The following is a 17,456-nucleotide window of genomic DNA, read 5'->3' as shown; positions in this document are numbered from 1 at the left end:
TCTCCCCCCTCTCCACCCCCCTCCCCCTCTCCCTCTCCCTCCCCTCCCCCTCTCATTCTCTCCCTCTCTCTCTCTCCCTCTCTCTTCTCCCCCTCATTCTCTCCCCCTCCCTTCCCTCTCTCTCTCATTCTCTCTCCCACCCTCCCCTCTCCCTCCCCTCCCCCTCTCTCATTCTCTCCCTCTCTCCCTGCCACCCTGTGTGTGCATGAGAGGTGGGGGGTGGGGGAAAACAGGTAGCCTCATTCACCTTCTCTTCCATTAAAGACCTGAATTTTAGCAAACCCACCAGTTGATGGAACCAAACTGGATTTCATGGCTGCTTTCGTAACTGTTGTCAGACTGAATAGGTTTTAGGCAGATGATATCGTAGCATGCCTTGGCTTCCCCTCTTGGGTTGCTCAAAGGCCTGGCACATGCAGAGATGCACACATGCATGCAGAGATGCAAACATCTGTCTGCCTGTCACCACTGCACAACCTTAGCTACTTCAAGCAAAGCTGGCTGGGGAATTCTGGGAGTTGGAAGTCCGGGCGTCTTACAGTGACCAAGGTTGAGAACACTCCCCAGGGTCTTACCTCCCCAGCACAGTTTTCTGATCTTTTGAAATTATGACTTCGTCCCCAAAAGTGGTTAAATGTCCCTCACTGTTGATGACTGAAGTGCAAAGAACCTGGTTGGTTGTAACGCTCAGCTGCCGTGACTGTTTTCACCCAGTGCAAAAGCAGAAACGACGCAAGAGCGAACGAGGGCTTGGCGTTATGTAGGAATTGGGGCAAGCTCGAGTCAGTGGGAAGCGGTTTTGCAGGGAGAAAGACGTGGTTTGAGGAGGGGGCTTGTGCAAAGAAAACCAGCATGGCATCTGGTAGCACAGGGACCCTCAAACTTGGCAACTTTACGACTGTTTTTCACACGACCGTTGCAGCATCCCCATGGTTACGTGATTGAAATTCAAGCACTTGGCAACCGGCTCATATTTATGACGGTTGCACTGTCCCAGGGGGTCAAGTGATCCCCTTTTGTGACCTTCTGATGAGCGAAGTCAATGGGGAAGCCAGATTCGCTTTACAACCAGGTTACTAGCTTAACAAGTGCAGTGATTCACTTAGCAAGAAAGGTCGTAATAGAATTCTTTATTGGCCAAGTGTGATTGGACACACAAGGAATTTGTCTTGGTGCAAATGCTCTCAGTGTACATAAAAGAAAAGAGACATTTGTCAAGAATCATCAGGTGCAACACTTAATGATAGTCATGGGGTACAATAAGCCATCAAATCATACTAGGAAACAGTGAATAAAAGTCGTAAGGATACAAGCGACAAAGTTATACTCATATAGTCACAAGTGGGAGGGGATGAGTGGTAAGGAGTGATGAGAATATTAATAGTAATAGTAGTGCAGACTTTGTAAATAGTTAGGGGATTTTTTGTTTAACAGAGTGATGGCTTTCTGGGAAAATTGTTCTTATGTCTAGTTCAGGTCTCCAACCTTGGCAACTTCAACTTCAACTTCAGCTCCCAGAATTCTCCAGACAGCATAGCTCAAGTCCACAAGTCTTAAAGTTGCCACAGTTGGAGACCTCTGCACTAAGCCATAAGGACTAGCTGCATTTACAAAGAAACCAGGAATCTGCAATCCTTGGGGATGATTGCAGAGTTAGTTCTTCCCTGCATGCATTATTTTTCCCTGTACGAATATACTTTGTTATATATTAAAATATATATTATAATAAATTAGATTTGTTAATATTATATAGTAGAGGTCTCCAACCTTGGCCACTTTAAGACTTGTGGGCTGGAGAATTCTGGGAGCTGAAGTCCACAAGTCTCCTGGCCAAGGTTGGAGACCCCTGATCTAGCTGTTCTCTTGTGCAGTGCCCTATAGCGTTGTTTGGCAGTAGGAGTTGAAACAGTTTATGTCCCGGATGTGAGGGCTCTGTAAATATTTTCACAGCTCTCTAAATTCATTTAACAAATGTCTCACTTTGCAACAGAAGTTTTGAACTCAATTGTGGTTGCAGGTCGAGGATACCCTGAAGTCTGATCAAAACAATCACCTGTTCTTTAATATAAATCATTTCAACCAACCCCACTGTCACCGCCATCTTGGACTTTTTGACCTTAAAACAGGTCACTGTGCTGCGTTTTGCAGAAGGCAACCGTGTCTCTCCATGGTTGTGCTTCCTCCTATGGGTCCTCCAGGCCCCTTCAGCTCCGACTTCCCTTGCGACCCTCTCTTAATCCAGGCACCGAGCGCCTTGTTCAGCCTGATTTTTCACCAGGCAGTGCCTCATGTTTTCCATGCCACAAAAACTTTTCCATAGAGGAGAGAAGAAATCTGATCGTCTGAATTGGTCTCTCCACACGTCATCCTTAGTAAAGAGCGCAAACCGGCATCTGCATTTCCTGCGTCAGATGAGGGCAGCATATCTGGTTTGGCTTGGTGGCAGCAGTGCCTCAGATAGAAAGCCCCTACAGAGAGTGGAGAGGACAGTGGAGATGGATTATAGAAAGTTTGCTCCCTATGATTCAGGACATTGCTCGTAAGCGCTCGGTGTTTAGAGCTTGAAGCATTGTGAGAGACCCCCCACAACCACTCCACGGTCTGTTTCTGTTGCTTCTCCCTGGGAGGGGGTTTTGAAGTATTTTTAGCAGGACTTCCAGATTCTGGAACAGCTTTGTCCCTATACTATCCATCTGGCAAACTTGCGGGATTTGTTTTTCTCACCATGTACATTAATATATCCAAACTAGGCTGTGTTGTTTCTCTGTGTCAAATAATAATATTTGTGGGTTTATACGTAACTTTGCACTTATTTATTTATTTATTCATTTAGTGTGTCATGGTTATGTAGTGTATACTGGAGGTGGTGACACTTCGAGAGCTGTATGCAACAAAATTTCATTTATATTTTGTATATTCAAAGTGACAATAAAGCTCTTCTCTTCTCTTCTCTTCTCTTCTCTTCTCTTCTCTTCTCTTCTCTTCTCTTCCCTTCCCTTCCCTTCCCTTCCCTTCCCTTCCGTTCCGTTCCATTCCATTCCATTCCATTCCATTCCATTCTATTCTATTCTATTCTATTCTATTCTATTCCATCTCTTCCCTTCCCTTCCCTTCCCTTCCCTTCCCTTCCCTTCCCTTCCCTTCTCTTCTCTTCTCTTCCCTCCCCTTCCCTTGCCTCCTCTCCTCTTTTCCCTTCCCTTCCCTTCCCTTCCCTTCTCCTATTCTATTCTATTCTATTCTATTCTATTCTATTCTATTCTATTCTATTCTATTCTATTCTATTCTATTCTATTCTATTCTATTCTATTCCATTCCATTCCATTCCATTCCATTCCATTCCCATTCCATACTTGGGGTGTGGCAAGAAAAGGCCATGTGCTTAGAGGGAGGGCAATTCCCAAGGGCTCATAATGGGGCCCTCCAAATGGGGGTCTTCTCTGGCCATGCCCCCTGCAGCTCTGCTCCCGGCTTTGAGGACGGGATGGGTGTTTTGGTACCTCTGCTCTCTGGAAGCTGCCTCCATCTCTCTCTCTCTCTCTCTCTCTCTCTCTCTCTTTTCAAGAAACTCCAGGCTTGCGGTCAGCTGGCATCTCTTCCGCCATGCAGACGCTAAGAATAAAAGCAAATGAAAAAGTGATGATGAGCAAAAACCTTTCCAGTGCCCTGCCCTCCCCCTCCTGTCCTGGCTCCCCTGCGCTTCCTCTTCCCCCTCCCCTCCTCGGCTGGCCAGCCTGCAGATTCTTCCTCTGTCTGGAAGACGGATGGCCCCTTCTCCACTCGGGTCCCTGCCAGCCAGGCTCACCCTGGCCCTCCGTCCTCGGGTGGCATCTCTGCTGCTCCCTCCTTGGCACCGAGGGACAGCGGAAGGCAGGAGCAGCTGCGTGTGAGATTCCAACTCTGGGTTGCATGGGCTTGCTGGGTGTCCCTCAGCCCCTCCAGGAGGGCAGAGCCCCCTTCCTCCAACAGTTAACGCCCCTCCCTGGCGCTTCTGCCGAGTGGGCCCGTGCTGGGCTCTTAAGGTTGGGCGGAGGTGCGATGAGGCTGGTTGGGGAGCCCGGCTGCGTCTACGAGCTTCTTCCGCTCCTGCCAATTTGGCAGCTGCTGTACCATCTCTTTGGCAGAGCGCCAAGCCAGGGGCAGGCTAATAAAACTGTAGCCGGAAATGAAAGGTTTGTGTTCCGGGCCTTTCCTCTTTGGGGCAGAGATGGGGAGAGGACTGGCTTGGCTCAGCAGGCTCCCATCTGTCAGAAATGGTGTAGGGCAGTGGCGGCTAACCTTCTTCAGCTCCCGTGCCGGTAATTGCCAGCACCCAGAAGGCAATATGTGCTGGTTCCCCTGCGCCCCCTGCGCATGCATGCATGACCCCTCCCCATGGGTTTGTGCAAGTGTGCACAATTCCTCCTTGCATGTTGTGTGCCTCTGTGCATGCATGCGCATGTCCCGTGCACCCCCCTCCACCCCCTGCGCATGCACGCCAGATACCTGACAATCAGCTGTCGGGTGGCGGCACACACACATCTGCAGTGGGGCTCTTCCAGGCGACCTCTTGCGTGCCAGGGGAAATGGCTCGGTGTGCCACTTCCAGCATGTGTGGCATAGGTTTGCCAACACGGGCATAGGATCTCCTGCTTGGGCAGGGCATTGGACTAGTCCAGGGGTAGGGAAACTTGGCTCTTTTATCACTTATGGACTTCAACTCCCAGAATTCCTGAGTGAGCCATAAAAGGTTCTCCATCCCTGGCCTACTGGTTTTTCAGTTGTGGGGGGAATATACACTGCTCAAAAAAATAAAGGGAACACTTGAACAACACAACGTAACTCCAAGTCAACCACACTTCTGTGAAATCAAACTGTCCACTTAGGTAGCAACACTGATTGACAATCAATTTCAGATGCTGTTGTGCAAATGGAATAGACAACAGGTGGAAAGCAGAGGCAGTTAGCAAGACATCCCCAATAAAGGGGTGGTTCTGCAGGTGGTGACCACAGACCACTTCTCAGTTCCGATGCTTTCTGGCTGATGGTTTGGTCACTTTTGAATGCTGGCGGTGCTTTTACTCTAGTGGTAGCATGAGATGGAGTCTACAACCCACACCAGTGGCTCAGGTAGTGCAGCTCATCCAGGAGGGTGGTATGAGGGCCCGACGTCCACAGGTGGGGGTTGTGCTTACAGCCCAACACCATGCAGGATGTTTGGCATTTGCCAAAGAACACAAAGATTGGCAAATTCGCCACTGGCGCCCTGTGCTCTTCACAGATGAAAGCAGGTTCACACTGAGCACATGTGACAGACGTGACAGGGTCTGGAGACGCTGTGGAGAACATTCTGCTGCATGCAACATCCTCCAGCATGACCAGTTTGGCAGTGGGTCAGTAATGGGGTGGGGTGGCATTTCTTTAGGGGGCCGCACCCTCCATGTGCTCGCCAGAGGTAGCCTGAGTGCCGTTAGGTACCGAGATGAGATCCTCAAACCTCTTGTGAGACCATATGCTGGTGCGGTTGGCCCTGGGTTCCTCCTAATGCACGACAATGCTAGACCTCATGTGGCTGGAGTGTGTCAGCAGTTCCTGTAAGATGAAGGCATTGATGCTATGGACTGGCCCGCCTGTTCCCCAGACCTAAATCCAATTGAGCACATCTGGGACATCATGTCTCGCTCCATCCACCAATGCCACATTGCACCACAGACTGTCCAGGAGTTGGGGGATGCTTTAGTCCAGGTGTAGGAGGAGATCCCTCAGGAGACCATCCGCCACCTCATCAGGAGCATGCCCAGGCGTTGTAGGGAGGTCATACAGGCACGTGGAGGCCACACTCACTACTGAGCCTCATTTTGACTTGTTTTAAGGATATTACATCAAAGTTGGATCAGCCTGTAGTGTTTTTTTCCACTTTAATTTTGAGTGTAATTCCAAATCCAGACCTCCACGGGTTGCTAAATTTGATTACCATTGATAATTTTTGTGTGATTTTGTTGTCAGCACATTCAGCTATGTAATGAACAAAGTATTTCATAAGAATATTTCATTCATTCAGATCTAGGATGTCTTATTTTTGTGTTCCCTTTATTTTTTGGAGCAGTGTACAAATTTGTATATACAAATACACAAATGTCCTACATTTGTATATTAAACAGTCCCATTCGAGTCAAAAATTGATTTCCCCCACAACTGAAAAACCAGTAGGTCTGGGATGGGGAACCTTTTATGGCTCACTCAGGAATTCTGGGCGTTGAAGTCCATACGTGATAAAAGAGCCAAGTTTCCCTACCCCTGGACTAGATGATCTACAAGGTCCCTTCCAACTCTGATGATCTGTAATCTGAAGGCTCGGGTGGGCTCCTTTCAAGGCCAAGGGGACCATTGTCAGCCCCTGGAGTGGCCAACCAGTTTGGGTCTAGGCAAGCAATGACCCAGAGAAGCCTTGAGGCCCCACACCTTGCCCTGCAGGGCTGCGTCCCCGTCCCCCCCCACACCTCTCCTGGGCCAGTTTTGGGCGAGCTTGGCAAGTGCATGGAAGGTGCGGCTGCCAGTCACGGAGGACCCCTGACCCTATTCAGCTGCCCATCTCTGTCAGTCCCCGTCGGAGTAATTCCGGAGCAGAGCCAGGAGGGCTTGTGAGAGGAGAAGTTTCCGATGCGCTGCAGGTTGGCTTCTGTAGCCCTTCTGAGTTCCGGGAGGCATTTTTGGAGGCAAGCTGGGTGTATCCAGCAAAGGTAGCGAAAAACCAGGCCCGGCGGCACATTTTCCAACGGTCACATTTTGTTCAAAGGCAGAAGTTTGGGTGAGCTCAGTTTCTTTCTGCCTTTTACTAAAGCTTGCTAATTGGCAGAGGGGATCCCTGACTCCTTGGGGCTGTTTGGTGAGAGAGGGCAGTGGGAGCAACACTGCCCCGTCCTGCCACTGGCCAGGTGGATGGCAGGCCTTTCTCCTTTTTAGGAGAGTCAGCTGAGGTCCTGTCCTCCTTCTCCCCTGGAGCAGGGGAGGTCTCCAACCTTTTGGACCTCAGGGACCACCAAACTCATAATTTTAAATCCTGCAGACCCTGGGAAAATCGCCCCCAAAGTCTGCAGGAAAATCCCCCACCCCATTTTCCTACTGATTGAACGTTCTTTATTTGGGATCGCAGGTTACCGTCTCCAGCTCCGTTCTCAGAGAGCGGGAGGGATGGAGGGAGGGAGGGAGGGGGGAGAGAGAGAGAGAGAGACTTTTGTCTTCAGGCAAAGAAAGCAGCAGAAGCAGCAGAAGTCTTTCTCTCTCTCCCACAAACTCCACCAGAAATGAGTCTTTTTCCTGGTGCGGCCTCTTGGAGCACGATGCCTCTTGGGTACAAAAACGAATTTCTGGCGGAGTTTGGGGAGAGCAAGAAAGACTTTTGCTGCTTTCCTTGCGTGCAGCCAAAAGCAGAAGAAGAAAGAAGCGGAAAGAAGCAGCCCGGTAGCCAGGCCAGGTGCATGGGGCACGTGGGGCAAGTTCATCCCTTCCAGCCTTTCCCCCCTCCTCTCACTATCTGGTGTTGTTCACAATGCAAGCGATGCAAGCCTTGTGTTCTCCTGGGCCATGTGGGCGGCGCAGCCTTGTGTTCCCGCGCAGCCTGGATTAATCGCTTTGGAGGGTGCTCTGGGGTAACATTTCTCTGTGGACCACCAACATTTTCTCACGGACCCCCACTGGTCTCTGGCCCACTGGTTGGCGACCACTGCTCTGGAGGAAACAAGATGCTGGCACAGAGACATTTTGCAGCACAAGTTACTCACACCCCACTCACTGGTAAAGGAAAGCTGCCAGTCCCTGGCGAGGAGGGAGGCAGGTAGGTCATTGCCGAGAGGAAGAACCTTGGGGACCACCAGATGCCCCTGGGACCCTTCCGCAGGCTTCATCCCATAATTGCAACCCCTTCTTTTTCTCTGGCTGTAGATGGACTGGTTCCCGCAACCTGCTCATCTGGGCTAAAATTAGGAGGGAGAACCTATGGTAACAATGTGTTAGAACATAGAATAACGGAGTTGGAAGGGACCTTGTGGGTCATCTAGCCCAACCCCCTGCTTGAGCAGGAGACCCTATACCCGTCTCTTTATCCCATAATTTATCCCATAATAACCCAGTGATGGAGTGCCCACAACTTCTGAAGGCAAGCTGTTCCACTGGTTAATTGCTATCATTGTTAGGAAGTTTCTCCTTCATTCTAAGGTTGCTTCTCTCCTTGGTTAGTTTCCAGCCGTTGTTTGTTTTCTTGCCTTTTGGTGCTTTGTTGTGGGAATCCAGGCCATTAACTTAGCCCTTGGGCGTGTGTGTGTGTGTGTGTGTGTGTGTGTGTGTGTGTGTGTGTGTGTTAGTTATCCCATTGAACCACAAGTGTTTGGTTTGGACAGGGTACATTATGTGAATGCAGCAATTGTACTTGGTTCAATTTGAGTTTACAGATTTAGTCAGTTGTGCGAATTCAGCTGTGGAGTGGATTCTCTTAGCTGCTGGTTGGGCAGCCAGATCGTGCCAGGATTTATTCCTGGGACTTAGGGCCAGCTGAGCTCAGCGCGAAGCCTTGACTTGTTCTCTTGCCAAAGTTTCCATGGGAAATATGGAGAGTATTCAGAAGGATTCTAGTGAGCCTGAATGGAAGGACAAACAATCCTCAGCCTGACTTTCCCTGTCACCCGCATCCTAATTCCAGCATGTCCCGATTGCTGAAACTTATAAAAACAATATTGCCATACATAATATAAACACATTAGTATTTATCAGCTTGTTATTTTATTCAGGAATGCAAAGTGTGGGGCATGGATCTTGTGTAACCCTCAGATATAAAAGTCCCTACAGAGAGTGCTAAGGACAGTGGAGAAGATTATAGGAAGCTCGCTTTGCATTATTCAGCATACTGCTTATAAGCACTATGTGCTTAGAGCTCAAAACATTGTTAGAGACCCCACACACCCACTTCACGGTCTGTTTCTGTTGCTCCCCTCTGAGAGGGCGTTTCAAAGTATTTCTAGCAGGACTACCAGAGTCTGTAACAGCTTTGCTTCCTATGCCATCCTGTCTGGTAAACACACAAGATTCGTTTTTCTCGCCTTGTACATGCATACATCCAAACTAGACTGTGATGTTTGTGTCATATAATATATGTAGGTATATGCATAATTTTATATTTATTTCTTTATTTTGTCATGTTTATGTATTGTATATTGGACATGGTGACTCTTTGAGAGCTGTCTGCAACAAAATTTCAGTATATGCTGATTAGTGTACATTTAAAGTGACAACAAAGTTATTATTCTATTCTATTCTATTCTATTCTATTCTATTCTATTCTATTCTATTCTATTCTATTCTACTCTACTCTACTCTATTCCCATTTGTTCTCTTATCTTCCCTTCCCTTCCCTTCCCTTCCCTTCCCTTCCCCTCTCCTCTCCTCTCCTCTCCTCTCCTCTCCTCTCCTCTCCCCTTCCCTTCCCTTCCTCTATTCTATTCTATTCTATTCTATTCTATTCTATTCTATTCTATTCTATTCTATTCTATTCTACTCTACTCTACTCTACTCTACTCTACTCTATTCCCATTCGTTCTCTTCTCTTCTCTTCTCTTCTCTTCTCTTCTCTTCTCTTCTCTTCTTCTCTCCTCCCCTCCTCTCCTCTCCTCTCCTCTTCCCTTCCCCTATTCTATTCTATTCTATTCTATTCTATTCTATTCTATTCTATTCTCTACTCTCTACTCTCTATTCTCTATATTCTATTCTATTCTATTCTATTCTATTCTATTCTATTCTATTCTATTCTATTCTATTCTATTCCATTCCATTCCATTCCATTCCATTCCATTCCTATGTTTTGAGACCAAATAGTTCGAAGACAGACACATGTATGCACAATATGACTTTTTGTGCCCATGACTTTAAAAATGTCGAGGTTCACGCAGAAGTGGGACAAGAATGGATCTGGGGGAACCTGGGCAAAAGTGAGGAGGGGAGACTGGCAGGCTGGTTATTTCTCCTCCAGGTTCGAGTGGGGGGATACATTTAAGGGCCAAAACCTTTGGCCACGTTAGTCTGACATGTTTCTCCAGAGTGAGATCCTCAGCGGAGGGAGACCAGGGGGAATCTAAAGGCACAAATTGGTCAACACCGATTCAAGAAGCTCTAGAGCGAAATGGGGTGCCAGAAATGCGTGCTTTCCAATCCTTCCACAGCCTCCTCAGTTTGCAAAGCCCATCATCCTCTCCCGGGGGGTCTAGCCATTTAAAGCACTGTCTTTCTTCTACCCACCACTTCCATCTGAAAAGAGTGCCTGGATGAACAAACGCTTGGGTTGTGTTAGTAGCCAGCAGATGGGCTGTGAGAATGGGAAAGTAAACTGCAAATTCTTAACGTGGGTGTGTGTGTGTGAGTGTGGGTGAGAGGGTAGGTGCAGGTATTCTCTTTCATGCCTGTTTCTTATGCCTTTACTAAGGGGTCCCTTGTGCAAAAGGGCCAGAGGTACTGGGCCCTGTCCCCACCTGGCTCCAGTACCAATAGCAACAGCACTTAGACTTATATACCGCTTCATTGTGCTTTACTGTAAGTGGTTTACAGAGTCAACCTCTTGCCCCCAACAATCTGGGTCCTCATTGTACTGACCTCAGAAGGATGGAAGTCTGAGTCAACCCTGAACCTGGTGAGATTCAAACTGCCAAATTGCAGGCAGCCAGTGATCAGCAGAAGTAGCCTGCAAGTAGGGCATTCTACATGTAAGCCATGTGTAAGCAGCAGGGGAATTGTGGATGGACTGGTCAGTTTTACAACCAATCCAAACACCCATTTTGCTGGATCCTTCAGGCGCAACCGAGCGAAAACCCGACTCAGTATGCATCCATTTACTGACTTACCAAATCGGCTAGGTTGCTGAATATCCTCACAATGCACAGTGATGAATAGCATAGCATGAAAACACCCCGAGAATAATACACCCGGACAAAACCAGGACTGGATAATAAAAATAGACCTCCTGCTCCTGGCAGGCATTCTCCAAAGACTCTCTGAGAAAGCTTCTTCCTTAAAAGCTTCTCAAGGACCATCCGGGAGGCCGGCTGGCTTTATTCCGGAAGGAAGCCGGCTTCATAATGAGCCGCCGTGATGGAAACGCAGACTGATTATTCCCAAAGTGGGTATTTGGGGGCAGCTGAGGCACTTCCAGGAGTGCCTGGAGAGATTCCCAGGGAAAAAGGCTCCCCTTCCTCTAACCCTCCTCTCTTCTCTCTCCTCCCCCCACAGAGCTCCTCGGATCGACCAAACGGGTGAACGTGAACTTCCAGGACACAGATGGGTGAGTTGGCAAAGCCTTGGCTGTCCATGAGCCTCCCTGGGGTTGGTGGGGTGGCCTCTTATCCCAGAGGACTCCGGAGAACCGTGATGGCAAACCTACAGCAGGTGTGCCACAGGTGGCACGCAGAGCCATGTGTGCGAGAACCAGCCAAACTTACCTGCACTTTGCATGTGTGCACCTCCCAGCTGATTTTCAGCCCATTTAAAGCCATTTTCGCCTTCCCGGAGGCTCGAGGGAAGCCTCTGCAGCCTCAGGAGGCTGAAAAACGGGTCTGTTTAGGCACTTCTGGTATTTCCGGAAGGCCCGTTTTTCGGTCTCCTGAGGCTACAGAGGCTTCCCTCGAGCCTCTGGGAGGCTGAAAAAGGCCTCAAACAGGCTGAAAATCGGTTGGCAGGCACACACACATGCACAGTGCAGGTAAGGGGGCGTGGGGAGTGTTGCGTGCGCATGGGCAGGGGGGCGGGGCAGATTGCCTTCGGCACGGGAGGCCCAGAAGGTTAGCCACCACTGACGTAGAATATCCTGCTTTCTCCTGGGGGGGAGTCTTCCAAGCATCTTGTGTGGGGATTTTTCTCTTCCTTTACCTTCCGTCCCTTCCATCTCTTGGTGGATCCTGGCTTCTTTTGCCTTTTCAACTGCTGACAAAATTGATATTTCTAAAGAGTGGAGTCCAGGGCCCCATGGAAAGGCCGAAGGTGTGCATCCTCAGTAAAGATCTTGAGACGTTTTCTGGGTGGTGTACATGAGTCCCCTCTCCCAATCCTTGCTTCTCCTTCTTTCCCCTTCCTCTTTTTCTCCATGTGCCAGCTTCTGCCTCCCAGGTAATTGCAGGGAGGCCTCTTAGGCCCAAAATGGGGCACAGGGGTGTGTGGCACGCTCCCACCCCCAGCCCCACCCCCGGTGTCCTGTTTTGCCTCTCCTAAGGCTCCAGGGAGGCTTCTTAGGGTGCAAAGAAAAAAAGGAAAGAAAGAAAGAAAGAAAGAAAGAAAGAAAGAAAGAAAGAAAGAAAGAAAGAAAGAAAGAAAGAAAGAAAGAGCAATTGGAGAAAGAAAGGGAAGGAAGGGAGAAAAGAAAGGAAGGAAGGAAGGAACAAAGAAACAAAGAGGGAGGGAGCAATTGGAGAAAGAAAGGGAAGGAAGGGAGAAAAAGAAAAGAAAGAAAGAGAGAAAGATAGAAAGATAGAAAGAGGGAGTGATTGGAGAAAGAAAGAGTGAAGAAGGAAGGAAGGAAGGAAGGAAGGAAGGAAGGAAGGAAGGAAGGAAGGAAAGAAAGAAAGAAAGAAAGAAAGAAAGGAAGAGAAAGAAAAAGATAAAAAGAAAGAAAGAGGGAAGAAAGGAAGGAAGGAAGGAAAGAGAAAGAAAGAAAGAAAGAAAGAAAGAAAGAAAGAAAGAGAGGGAGGGAGGGAGGAAAGGGAGAAATAAAGAAAAAGAAAGAGAGAGAGAGAAAGAAAGAAAGAGGGAGCAATTGGAGAAAGAAAGGGAAGGAAGGGAGAAAGAAAGAAAGAAAAAAAGAAAGAAAGAAAGAGCAGTTGGAGAAAGAAAGGGAAGGAAGGGAGAAAGAAAGAAAGAAAAAGAAAGGAAGGAAGAAAGAAAGAGGGAGGGAGCAATTTGAGAAAGAAAGGGAAGGAAGGGAGAAAAAGAAAGAAAGAAAAAGAAAGAAAGAGAAAGAAAAAAAAGAAAGAAAGAAAGAAAGAAAGAAAGAAAGAAAGAAAGAAAGAAAGAAAGAAAGAAAGAAAGAAAGAAAGAGGGAGCGATTGGAGAAAGAAAGGGAGGGAAGGAAGGAAGGAAAGAAAGAGAAAGAAAGAAAGAGGGAGGGAGGGAAGGAAGGGAGAAAGAAAGAAAGAAAAAGAAAGAAGGAAAGGGAAGGGAAAGGGAATGACATATGGATGGAGGGAGGGAGGGAGGGAGGGAGGGGAGCAGGGGAGACGCCAGCACAGGGTCTTTCAGCAGCAAAACTGCCCCCCCACTGAATCGCTGCCTCCTAACGTCCGTGAGGATCCCTCGCAGTGCCTGAACCTGCAGCCTGCACCAGTCTGGAACGAAAGAGGCCCCAGGAGAGCAGGGAAGCGCCTGTCCTTCGAGAGACCACCCAGGAGAGGTGGGAAGTGAGGGGGCACAACTCGCCCTCCCTCCCTCCCTCCTCCTCCTAAATCCCCCGAGACGGCCAAACATCCACTTGTGGGGCTGACCCTGGCCGAACGGAAGACCTGCTGAACAGGGAGGGGCTAACTTGCCCTGGTTGTGTGTGTGGGGGGAGATCGCCCGTTGGCAGGGATGGTTAAGGAGAGAGGGGGAGTCCAGACCCTGATGAAGGAGATTCCTGCGGTTTCAGCCAGAGCCCCGTGTTGACCCACTGACCTGGTTGCTGAGACACCCTTGCAGGGCCTCCGCTTGTGGGGGGGGGGGGCAACGGTCAGTCCCTGAGGAAGCCAACAGACTCCTGTCTCCAGCCATGTGGGGTCAGGAGCAGGTGGGACTGGCCACTCCAGAAAAAGGTGCCGTTAGCTCACCTTGGCTGCTGGTCAGGGGATGGGAAGAGGGCTGGGTCAGAGGTGGGATTCAGCAGGTTCTGACCAGTTCTGGAGAACCAGTAGAGGAAATTTTGAGTAGTTCAGAGAATCGGCCAATCCCGCCTCTGACTGGCCCCACCAACCCCATCTCTTCTCCGCCTCCCATTGAGTCCCGGCTGATCGGCTGGCTCTTCTTTGGTTGCCCTGCACAGGAGAACGGAGCTGGAAAGCAGGTTAGTGGGAAGGGGAGAGAATGGGGATTTTTCAGTATCCTTCCACTGCCACGCCCACCAAGCCACGCCTACCAAGCCACGCCCAGAGAACAGGTAGTAAAAATGTTTGAATCCCACCACTGGACCACACCCTGTGGATACCCCCAAAGACCAGATAAACAATTAAAGCAAGACAATAAATAATAAATGGACCGAAGCAAGAATGTTCTCCACCAGAAGCAAACTAAATTTGATCTGACTTCCTTGTTTTGCCAATGGCTGAGGACCCAGGCTAGCAGAACAGAAGCTGATCTGGATTAGAGGGAGGTCATACAGGCAACTGTGGAACAAACAGATCTTCCTCCCAGGTTATAATTACATTGCAATTTCCTTTTCTGATTCCATTTTTGGCTGGCTGTTTGCTTCCTGATGTGTCTTTGTCTATTTATTAATCGGATACATGGCCCACTTTTGTCTCCATCAGACAATATATATATATTATATATACAGCACCCCAAACAACAATATATATATATAAACAACAATAGACACACACACACACACACATTGTATGTATGTATGTATGGCATTCAGCTTTGTTCGGGTATTTTCCCACATCATTATAGTTGTGCTTTTAAAGTTGTAGCGACATTTCAGCAACTTTAAAAGCACAACTATAATGACTTGGGAAAATACCCAAACAAAGCTGAATACCATACATATAAATACCCATGAAAACTTAAGAAAACAAATATCTCTCTCTATATAGGCAGAAGCCTCTCTTCCCCAGAGAACTGCTGTTTCTGGTGTCTTTGACTCCTTCACCCCCTCCGGCTGGGTTCCCACCGCAGGCTGAACGTGGCTCCTAAAATAGACTGTGCAGAATAAGGTTAAAGCTGATCTTAGTAGATTGTGTGTTTGCAGCTGTTTTGAAGGATTGGATCCAGTGGTGGGATTCAGTTTTTTTTTTACTACCGTTTCTGTGGGCGTGGCTTGGTGGGCATGGCTTGGTGAGCATGACAGGGGAAGGATACTACAAAATCTCCTTTCCTTCCCCACTCCACTAACCTGCTTTCCAGCTCCCTTCTCCTCTGCAGGGCAGCCAAAGAGGATCCAGCCGATCAGCTGGGACTCGATGGGAGGCACAGAACAGATGGGGTTGGTGGGGCCAGTCAGAGGTGGGATTGGCCGGTTCTCCAAACTACTCAAAAATTTCTGCTACCAGTTCTCCAGAACTGGTCAGAACCAGCTGAACACCCACCTCTGATTGGATCAATCATTTTGTAACCCCCTTCTGGCCATCCTTACCACAAAGAAGGCAGCAGAGACCTTAGAAGGCAGCAGGGTGTGTGTTTGTCCTATTAAAAATGGAGGCTATTCCGGATTGGCACCACTTGGGCACCCTCCCCCAGCATTCACATGCAACCGCTTACAGTGCAGAGTTGGTGTGTTGCAAGCGACCCCAAACTCTTCACAGTCTGCAAGGGTGGGTTTCCCCCCACCACTCACCCGTCCCCAGGGAGTTTCTGTATTTGGAGGGATGTGCCTTTCTGCTGGCCTTGCTTTGAGATCAGGAGGCTTGGCTCCCTGCCACGTTCCTGGCCACCCCCAAAGAACAGAACAGCAGTTTGCCCAGTGGATTTGGGGTGTCTCCTCTGCTTACAAAGGCTGAATCAACTCTGGTATTTCTGGGTCTGCTGTACCAGACCTGGTGGGCACCTTTTCTGTTCCTTTGCTAATGAACTCAGATGTAAAATTTGACTTGTTCCCAGCGGCAACCGAACTATATTTTCTTTCTTCTAAAATATAATTTTAATTAACAATTTTATAAAGAACATAAATGCTAATGAAGTAATAAGTATTAAAAGAGGGGGTGAGAGAAGGAGGAAGGAGGCTGGGAAGGAAGGAAGGAAGGGAGGGAGGGAGGGAAGGAAAAGAAGGGAAGAAGGAAGGAAAGAAGGCAGGAAAAAGTACGAAAAACAAAAGTAAAAAGAAATAGAAGCAGCTTCCTATTTCCTCTGCAGCAAATATGAGCACAATTACAAAATTCTCTCACCCTATACGATTAGAAAAAAAAGCTCACATTTTTCTATCACCCATTTGTTTAAACCATCAAAACCACAATTCATCACTGCATTTTTCCCTGTTTCATGCAAAAAGGTCTACAAGGGATTTCCAGTCAACCCCTAAGTGCAGATAATGTCTTTTCGCTGATCAAGGGAGTCAACAATTGAGCTGCTGCTGCTGCAAATTCCATCATCCTCGCCAATCCATCCCTCTTTTGTGGGTAGCTTCGATCCATATTTTCCTTACGCCTCTTCTACAGCGTCGGGTCACAACCCCTCAAATCCATCTGCAGAAGGAGAGAGAGGCCTAGGATTAGGGTTGGGCAACTTCCCGTGAAAGATCTCTAGGAGGTCTAGAACTTGAAATTACGGATACATTTCCTAACCGTCAGAACAATCGGTCAGTGGAACGTCTTGCCTTCAGGAGTTGTGGTTCTCCATCCCTGGAGATCTTTAAGAAGAGGTTGGACAGCCCCCTGTCTGCAATGGCCTGGGGTCTCCAGTTGTACAGGGGGTTGGATTAAAAGACTTCCAGGGCCCCTCCCAACTCTGTTACTCTGTTAAGAGGGGCTCCAGGTTGGCTGTGAAGGAGACCCCTCCTCTATTTGCCAGGTGGGAGACTGGCTGCTGCTAAGAGGAAGGGAGCAGGCAAGAGAAGGAAAGAGAGAGGAATTGGTGGGCAGGGGGAGCTGGGGGCAGGGGGAGCGGAGTTAGAAAGAGAAGCAGGAGCTCCAGAGGGAGTTTGGAGCAGGGAGGGAGGAGAGTCTTTGCAGGGGTCACTTCTAAGATGTATTTGAAAAAGGGGAGGAGCTTGGGTCACGTGATGATGGGCTGCCATCTTGACTTGGTGGACTAACCCTTGAGTCGATTGCTGGGCTGGCTGGAGGGTCCTTGCAGGGCCAGCCGGTCCATTCACCCTCTTCCCTGCACCGTTGCTGCCCAGGGTGCCCTGAAGTCCTCGTGGCAAATCAGCGGAGTCATTGTGCTCGCTGTTGTAGAGACTGGAACCCTTTTTTTAAAACAAAAAACAAAAAATATCTCTGCGTGTTTTCATTTCAGATCCCGCTTCTGTGCCCAGCTGCACATTAAGCAGCGGAGGATTAAAAACTAATAACGCTGGCAAGAAAGAGCAGCTCCAGAAATGAAAAACCCAGTTAGACTAAAACAGAAAAGCAGCCTTTAAGAAAAAGAAGACGCTGTCAGGTGTTTTAATTAGACAGAGGAAAGTCCTCCAAAAGAAAAAAGGAAAAAAAGCGGGAAAAGAAAATAAGTCTGCAGGTGGAATGAGATTAACAGCCAGGCACTCATGAGAAAGACCTTTTCTGAAGTCTGGCCAGGAGCCACTCTGGACACCCAGCTTTGCAATCCAAGCT

The 17,456-nt window shown here is 48.5% G+C and overlaps 1 protein-coding gene across 1 annotated transcript in view; it reads left to right on the top strand.

The window, feature by feature from the left end:
* The window catches only part of CASKIN1 (CASK interacting protein 1), a 125,699-nt gene that overhangs the window by 65,329 nt on the left and 42,914 nt on the right, over positions 1-17,456 (top strand). The window contains 1 exon segment of the mRNA XM_087912619.1: positions 11,245-11,296. Within this exon segment, the coding sequence (XP_087768745.1) occupies positions 11,245-11,296 (52 nt within the window).

Source organism: Pseudonaja textilis, chromosome 14 (assembly GCF_049901715.1).
Source record: "Pseudonaja textilis isolate UNSWEBS1 chromosome 14, rPseTex1.2, whole genome shotgun sequence".
Lineage (NCBI taxonomy): Eukaryota > Metazoa > Chordata > Lepidosauria > Squamata > Elapidae > Pseudonaja > Pseudonaja textilis.
This window is presented reverse-complemented; position numbering and strand designations above follow the sequence as displayed.